The sequence below is a fragment of the Patagioenas fasciata genome, chromosome 4 (genome assembly GCF_037038585.1).
Source record: "Patagioenas fasciata isolate bPatFas1 chromosome 4, bPatFas1.hap1, whole genome shotgun sequence".
NCBI lineage: Eukaryota > Metazoa > Chordata > Aves > Columbiformes > Columbidae > Patagioenas > Patagioenas fasciata.
Window position 1 is genome coordinate 54,500,563 of NC_092523.1, and position 8,871 is coordinate 54,509,433.

The 8,871-nt window shown below is 38.9% G+C and overlaps 1 protein-coding gene across 1 annotated transcript; it reads right to left on the reverse strand.

Moving 5' to 3' along the window:
- Positions 1 to 2,174: 2,174 nt before the first annotated feature.
- On the reverse strand, positions 2,175 to 8,564 carry COX18 (cytochrome c oxidase assembly factor COX18). Its single transcript, XM_065837058.2, has 6 exons — positions 8,217 to 8,564; positions 6,570 to 6,670; positions 5,884 to 6,047; positions 4,668 to 4,780; positions 3,538 to 3,645; positions 2,175 to 2,760 (listed from the first exon to the last, which is right to left on the reverse strand). Exons 1-6 carry the CDS (start codon positions 8,508 to 8,510, stop codon positions 2,587 to 2,589), a joined length of 954 nt encoding a protein of 317 aa, XP_065693130.2. The 5' UTR covers positions 8,511 to 8,564; the 3' UTR covers positions 2,175 to 2,586.
- Between the last annotated feature and the right edge of the window lie 307 nt (positions 8,565 to 8,871).

Genomic DNA, 8,871 nt, shown 5'->3' on the forward strand with positions numbered 1-8,871 from the left:
ACCCAGCAACAGGTACTTCAGAAGAAAGTGCAGCAAACAAGTAGAACAACACACATGTGGAGTAAGTCACCTCCTGAGCATTTCCTTATTAGTCCTAAAAGTCTGAGTCTGCGTTTAGTCTTGCAGATTTTTGTCAGATTTGAAAACATTCCAGACCCTTCTTATGCTTAACTCTAAAAATGCTTACCTGTGGGGCCAGTTCCTATTAAATCTAATACCTTAGTGTGCTTCTATATACACTTTTGAGATTTTATTAATTTTGAGTATTTTGGTGTGTATTTAGCAAATGCTATACCTGAATGTTCTACTCAGAAGAAAAACAAAACAACAAAAACAAAACAAACCAAAATAAAAAACAAACAAAACATATATCACACAATCTACCTCAGTGAAATTTATTATAAAATAAGTATGAATCTATTGGAAATACGAAGGGCCCTCTCCTGACATGTTTAGTTACATGAGACCAATGTCTCCAAGCATAAGAAAATTATCAACTGTGCACTTGAGGTCTTACCCTGCTGCCATTTTTAGAAAAGGAAAAACCTGCCTTTGGCTTCAATAGGAGGATTAATAAAATCATGCTATACTATTTCAGGTCAAAAAGCATACAAAGTCACTCTTTCTATAATTCTGTGAGCAAAATCAAGAGCACTGTATCTCACTGAGCTTCACTACCTCCTTCCTCCATGCAGTCAGACCTGGTATCAACATTGTGAAGCAAGTCATTCCCCAACACTTAAAAGGACAAAACATAGTAAGTTCAAATACCAGCCTTCAAAATCTTGCACATGCACCTACTTACTAAAAGATCAAACTATCTTCTTGTATTAAAAAATTGCATACATGTTTGCAAATGAGACTACAACGTCTGACTGAAATGTCAAAAAAGAAAGGAAATATCTTTTGAGGAAATAAACAGAGCAGCAAGTTTGCCATTAGCCTTACGGAAACAGTAATCAATAGCAAACAACAGAATTCAGGCCTACATATTCTAGAACAGTGTAACTTTTAACTTCAGTTGCTGCTCTTCTCTAAAAATTATAGCTATTAATGCAGTATGTTATTAAACAAACTATGCATACAGGTGGGAAAAAAAAACCATGCAAGTCAGGGATTTATAAGAAGAAACAGATAAATAAAAGGATCACTGAGCCCCTGATATGACAGACCAGGCTACAATCAGTCTGTTGCTTCTTAGGATGGGATGCTGCTTGAAATTCAGCATCACCTGTGTAGGACCACAAATTCAAATTCTCATCTTGACCTATTAGTAACTGGCAATACACCATCCATAATACTGAATATGCTCCCAGTTTTATGTTTTAAAAAGGTTGTTTGTTTAAGGATTTGTGATTAAGAAAAAATGGAAGTGCAGTATGACAACTGAAAGTTCATAACATGCCAAACTTTGATAAACCCCTATCTTTTGCTCAGAGTCAGGATGACAGGGAACAACCTAACCAAATAAATAAAACAAAGGACTACTTCTTTCCACCATGTAGACATGTGACAGTTGACTTGTTACCATTGTCTACATCTGTCTCGTCTTCTATCTGCTTCTCTCTCCCAGTGCTAAATCATTTTCTCTAGTGACAAAAAACCACATCATTTAAAAATCACTTCCTATTATCAAAGATCAATGAGCACCAACTTTTAAGAGTTACAGCATGAATCATCCTGACTCTGCACTATGACAACCATTCAACAGCAAAGAATTCACACAATGCTTTGCCCTCTATCATATTTCTGCTTCTATAAGGGAAAAAAGATGACTTCTTAATGAGATCAGACTTGCAGAGACTTCTGTGCATGCAGCAGTTTCACAACAATGCAGTCTGCTGTCTTGAGATGTACGCAAAGCAAGGCAAAATGTGAACTGAATACCCTTACAGGAAGTGCCTATATTGAACACAGATCTTTTAAGGGATAAAATATTTGCAATTTAGCTTTAGGACTTAAATAAAAAAAAAAAAAAATTGATATACAGTTGAATTAAATATTTGGTTTCTTATAATAATTCTTTCTTTTTCAAAATGCTGCTACTTTCCTCAATAAGCATCTGCCACTCTATTTTATTCACAGAAAAAGAGATCAGGAAGAAACATAATGCTGTCACTCAACAGATGATCACCAGAAATTATAAAAGCAGTCTGTCCACCTAACTCCAAAACTAATGCACAAAAGATGAAACATCAGTTTATTTTGCAGTCACAGGAAATCAGCTATCAGAACAGTTATGAAGGCTATCACATGAACTACTGTAATATCAAATTATTATACCTGTTTACAAATCAATCTGCACTGATGTCTAAATTAAATCAACTGATAACTTAAGCTTAGGATAATTCAAGGGACAATCTCATATTACTGAACATTTTAACTGCAGAACCACCAGCCTTGAAACTTCCCAATAAAGACGGATTTGTGCTGAACAATCCTTCTTTACAACCAGATAGTCAATGCTTTATTTGGAAAATAAATATAATTCAATTTTACAGTAGATAAGTACATCTCAATAAAATATCACTACTTAATTACCCATGCAACTTTCGTGGGACAGCTCTTCCAACATTTCAAATGACATCATTTCCTGAAACTGTATTTGGTAGTGAAGGCAGACACAATATCCCTGTAAGGAGTCTCCGAGTCAGATTTGGTCCTTGGTATGAAACACAGTCGACGAAAGGTTGGAGAACACAGCAACAGGTTGTGTGAGAGTCCCACGAAGCTCGAGGAAAACCAGTACAACGCCATGGACTGCAAAGACAGATAATGAGTTCAGCCCTCCTCAGATGCAACGAAAATACTACAATTTTGGGCAGCTCTTCATGAACCACAACCACTGGTTACTGCCAGTTACCAAGAAAAGTAACTCACCTAAAGACACTCCACTTAATAACAATAACAACTTCCATTCCAATGAATTTTTCACTCTTTCTCAACAGTTCTGGGTGAAAAAAGTCATCTACACTGAAGTTTGACAACAGTTCATGAATTAATATTAAAATTGTTTAAACATTTATATTTCAGGCCACAAGTTAATGAGCCAAGCAGCTAGATGCTGTGTTTTTGCTAACCACTGCAAATATAATCAGAAATAGAACACCTGATACAACAATGAAAGTGGTTTAAGAAGATTGTGGAAAATTTCCTTATCTAAAAACAATGTTGTTTTCCTCTGAGAGTAAGCAAACACTTAGCAAAGTTTTATTTTTATGTCCTTGTATCAAGTTTTCCTTTCAGTTTTTGAGATCACAAGAAGGATGTTAATCCACTCTGGATTTCATTCCAAGCCCTACTTTGTGAAAATCATGTTTAGAAACAGAAAGTTTGCAGATTCTTTCCTCTTGGACAAAAATGCTTCATATGTGTTAAGAATTTAAATGTATGCACAGAGAAAACATCTGATTTAGGGCACACTATGATAGACAGTATAGTCTGTTAAATACATAAGGCATTTGGGCTGCTCTTTAAGCACTACGAACATAACAGAGTCCCAGGATACGGGATGCACCGTGCAAACACCGTACTCACAGAAGGGACTGTTGCAGCAACAGGGATCATCACTATTGACAACACCCGAAAGAAATTAGTAGCAAGCTTCTGGAACCTGGAAACTTCCCGCTTTCGCAAAGCAAAGATCTGAAAGAAAGGGAAGAGAGACCCACAGTTACAAACAAATTGTTTTTGAAACAAGTAAAAGGAGAAAAAAGGCAACAGCGGGGTTTCTTGTAACTCAGCACTCTAGTTCATGTATTTTCACTTTCTCACCCTCATTTTAATTAATGTACTGCTACAATCTTTCATTTAACATCTTCGATGTTTCATATGTTCAGTCCTTAGTAGAAAATATTGTACCAACTTAGCAGACTGCTCAACTAAATCATGAGAAGGCAACATAATTTTACATAGTCACTTTCACACATCTAAAAGTTTCCATGCCTCAGCCTGAAGCACAGCCCTCTGAGAAAGGACAGGAACAGGAAACAGATCAAACCCAGTCAATAGATAATTGAATGAAAGCAGAATCTGGTCTACACAGTGACTTTTTCCCCCTCTAAGACAGTCTCAGTCAACATAGAAGAAAAAGAAGAAAGAATGAAATCCAGATGATTACAGCTTGATGAGAACATCTAACAGAAAAAACAAGAAGAAAAGTATTTCCAATAAATTACCCAAAAATATAGGAAACGAAGATGTTTTTTCCTTCTGTTTCTGTTGATTCATCTCCCTGACAATCTTAAAAGTTCTGAATTTTTAAATTTATTAAGAATACATTATATTGTTAGTTTTGACCACAAAGCAGTAACAAATTACTTGGGAGGAACAAACCAATAAAACCCACAAATGCTTCTGGATGCTTAAACCCCAGGAAGCTCATTAGAATATCATTAGAAGCTTCATATTCCAAGACTACATTTTACTGAGGCCCAAGTAAAGGAAATAAAGCATCTGAGAAATGTCACATCAGGATTTGTCATCTCTAAACAAGACACCCACACATTCAAATGCACAGAACAATTAAGCTACTTTTCGGTTCTGCCCAATGAATTTAAAGCACTCATAATCCAAAGTTATTACTATGTTAGCATGTTTTATAACCAGGTAATGTTGTCTTTCAATGCTATAAAAAAAACTATCCCTTTACAATCATCCCACTATACCTCCACTATCAGCAAATTCACAAGCCCGAGGGCAACCGGCAAGATCCATGTGGACTCTGGTGCCGTGAGATCTGTAAACCACAACACTCCACCTGCTGAAAACTGTTCTTGAACTACAAGAAGAGGTTAAAGAAAAAACAGAATTAAGTACGATTTGCTACCTCAAGTTAGTCACACTTGTAGCATATATTACAGTCAAATCATCCAAGTTTCTAGGCACATTTTATCTACAGGAAAAATACTACTAAAGTATTTGGTTTAACAGATCACATGTCAAGGCAGCGTGCTATCAATGCAAGTGAAAAATGATGGGTGATGCAGGCCAAGGTCCCGGTTAGCTCATGACAACCAGCAATTCATGTGAACCAGTGAGAAAAGCTAGTTTGATCTGAAGCACCTTTTTACATGTCAACGAGAAAAATACGTAGTGCAGTAACCTACAGTGACTACATATTTTATGTTTTTAAAATTTTATTTTTCTTAATAACAAACCAATTTCTCACATTTTTGTTCAGAAGAACAAACTACAAAATCTTTTAAAAAGATTAAAATATCTGTACTTTTATTTAAAAATAACCCACACGTTCAACTTGTCTATAGTACTTCACATGAAATGAAAAAATACAAATCAACAGAGAACGTACTGTAGCATGGGTAACATTATTTGCTACATATGTTCACCTTATGAACCTGAAAAATCTCAAGACAGATTTTTCTTTTCCTAGTAACCATCTTCAGAAGACCACTGAACAACTGAGTGCCAGCATGGCCCAAGGAAACATTTCATTGTTTCCCAGAGCTAAGACCCAAATACAGCTTTTAAAGATACATCTTACAAAGCTCACACACTCTTACGAACACAGAGAGCATGTATGTAGAGATCAGTGACACTTTGCATGCTGCGATTACCTGCTAAAATAGTTCCAACCAAAGAAAAGTAGAGTTGTGGTCCACACACAAGTTCTTTGATTAACGAACTGTGGTTTAATCTAGTACATATACAATGTATCTAATAAAAATACTTGAAAAACATTTTAATCAGATATTTATCTATGCTTAAACTACGTTAAGCTTAAAAATCTAGTACTGAAGTAGTATTTAGATCAGCTTATTTATCAGGCTCAGGAGATTGTGTTGTTTAACCAGTTAAGTGTCTATAAAAACAGTAACTGAAGGAAAAATGGCTCTTAAAAGTATGTCTTTTCAGATTAATTACCTTCTGAGTCCATGGCACCAACACTGCAGTTGCGCAAAGCGAGGGACACGCTAACCCACATAGGAATCTGTACCCACACCAATAAAGTAGCTTTGAAGGGATGACAGTTGTCTCGAATGTAGAGTTCTGTAATAATCTTTCGTAGGTTTCTCTTAAAATGGAACCTTTCAGAAAAAAAACCAAAACCAAATAAAACCAAAAACCATCTTACAATACCTGTAATAGAGTAACTTCTCAAAATCTGAAATAAGTGTTCTACAGGCATATCAAATTGGCTTATTTAGGTGTAACTAGAAAAACTGAAGTTCTTTCCTCTTTAAACATGCCTCTCTCCTTTACCAACTCCCAGTCCTGTTCCTTTATAACCATGCAAGCGTCAAGTTGCTAACAACATTTAGATACTCCAATAGCTGTGGAAACTTTAGTCACAAGTAAAGACCACAAAGGAATCCTGTATTTGGCCCTATAGGCATAAGCCCATCACAGATTCAGGACTTTAAAACAGATACACCCTGACCGGCAATACAAACATATACAAACAAGTCAGGGAAGTGGTAGGAAAACCTAAGCTTTGGTCAAGAACATAATCTATCTATAAAGTTTGGTGTCTGCAGGACTTTCTCTCCCTTTCATTCCCTGCCAAATCTGGAATGGATATATATGGGATATCCAATCGGTTGTCTTACCTGGCAACCTTTTCAGACCAACCCAATTGCCTTCCATGAACAGAAACTTCATAGCGAAGGTGCTCAGCTAGCTTTTTAATCTCAGGCTGCAAATTTTCCAACTAGCTAAAGAAAAGGGAAAAATGTTTATGCATAGTTCCATGTAACAACCGCTTCCTCTCCCCACCCAACACTGTACAGACATGAAAAACAACTATGAAGGATAAAGTGCAAAGCTGAACACCTTTAATCTTTAAACAGAATTAACATATGAAGATACTAGTAAAAAGTACTTGCAATAACAATCTTACTGATCTTGCAACAATAATCTTACTAAATGAAATAAACACAGAATTAGATTTTATATTTAATTCTTAATAAACTTCTATCTTCATTCAGGAACTGTGACCAGCTATTTAATAAAAAAACCCCAAACATTTAATGCCACCTCAAAAGATTTGAAGCCCAGCAAGACTTTGCAATCACCAAAGTCACTATCCTGAGGAATAAGAAAAGATCCCACTATACAAGAGTGTAGTACAATATTAGCTTTTGCAACAAAAAGAAAAAATGAACAAGTATTACCGAGGAGGAAAAACAAAAAACACCAGCCACACATACAAAAAAAAAATCCCCACAAAAACAACAAAACCCAAACAAACAAAACCACCAAAAACAAACTACAAAAACCCCCTACAACCAGAGAAAAAAACAAACAACAAAACACACCACACAGAGCCTCAAACACTCTGCAAGAAAAGAATTAAAATATGACTCTTCTACAGCAATACTTCTTGAACGATAGTCACTGAAGAACATCCACTGTCCAAGGAACAAGCTGCATTTACCAGCTTGATTGTTGCCACTATTACCCACAGACAGTGCACCCGTGAAGAACAAAGATCCAACTGATTCCAAATCACACTCAAGTTCTAGCAGCTGTCATGTACTACCCTGAAGTCCCCATTGGTCAATTAAAAAATAACACAAAAAGTTCATGTTGCCCTACTTCATACCACTAGTTCCTTTACCACTGTAGGCACAGCATATAACTTCTTTAGTAACTTCAACTGTTTTACTTACTTTTGAAGAAAGACAGGTATTTTGAAACTGCTAGTTCACTTCAAATTTTTACTGGAGCAGCTTTAGCAAGAGTTTTAAGTTAACACAGCAAGTCACAGAAAGTCCCTAGCATACACCATTTGACTCTCCCGCTAAAGCACCTTGATTTACATATAGCTACTGTAAAGAAACACATCCCCATTTTTTGGTTTTATTTAGACTTAAATGTGTCCAAGGAAAAAACAATACACATTTATAAGCACAGAAAGACCTCTCATGAGTTGCGGTGTCCTCCACCATAAGAGGCCAACAGGCAGCACAAGCAGATACCGGTAAAAGGGGACACTACAGCCATGACCACACAACAGCGGTTTTGTAAAAAGACACTCGCATCACACAAGAGAAACCACCCCCCGTTTGTTACAGAATGCCACCCTCACCAGGAACTACTGTCCTGTCTGCCACAGCAGGCCACCTGCAACTCCGCCCAGAGCACCCTGAATGTTGCTGGCGGTGACCGTCGGTCCCTCACACAACACAGCAAGAGCACTCCGAGCGAGGGGGTGCACCACCACCACCACCACTCTCAAGACACAGGGAACCCACCTTGGCCAGGAGCCGGCCCTGGTGCGCGGCGAGCGGCAAGGTGACGGCTGTGCGGAGCAGGGCGGCGCCGCACACGATGGCGGCCCACCAAGGCAGCCCCGTGGCCGCCTGCAGCGCCACCAGTCCATCTTCCGCCCAGTGCACGGGCGCCGACCGCGCCAGCCACTCGTACCCACTGCCGGGGCTCCCGCTCGGCGCTGAGAACAACGCGGTGACCGTTAACCGCTGGCTCTGCGCGCGAGCAACGGCCGCGCCGCAAGCCACCCGCCACAGCGGCGGCGTGAGACGCCACATACCTAACGGCCGCAGCGCGCACACCTCCCCTAGTCAAGGGGCGGTAGCCTCACGGTCTCACCCCCTTCCCGCACATGCGCCGACTGCGCAGGCGGAGACGGTCCGCCCCGTGCCGGCCATGATAAGTGAGGGCAGGAAGGACCCAGCGGCTATTAGCAATTACCAATGCCTCATCAACAACGGGGTCACTGCGAAGAGCTGCAAATTGAGTCGGAGGTTGTGCCGTGCCTATGTCTACTTACCTCTTTTCCACAGCTCATAACAGTAGAGAAACTGCTTGGAGCACACACGCAACTGCTGGTTGCTGCACGGTGCTGCTGGCTTTTCAGCCTGAGTGATCCTCCATATGCACAGTCCCTCT

Bases quoted from the DNA above. Each gene is read 5' to 3' on its own strand.
- COX18 (XM_065837058.2), bottom strand. From the start codon at position 8,510: ATGTGGCGTCTCACGCCGCCGCTGTGGCGGGTGGCTTGCGGCGCGGCC. The intron at 3,646-4,667 runs GTATAGTGGGAT...CCTTTCTTTCAG, and splicing joins TGAATTTGCTGATAGTGGAG to ATCTTTGCTTTGCGAAAGCG. The intron at 2,761-3,537 runs GTGAGTACGGTG...CTGTCTTTGCAG, and splicing joins TTGCTGCAACAGTCCCTTCT to TCCATGGCGTTGTACTGGTT.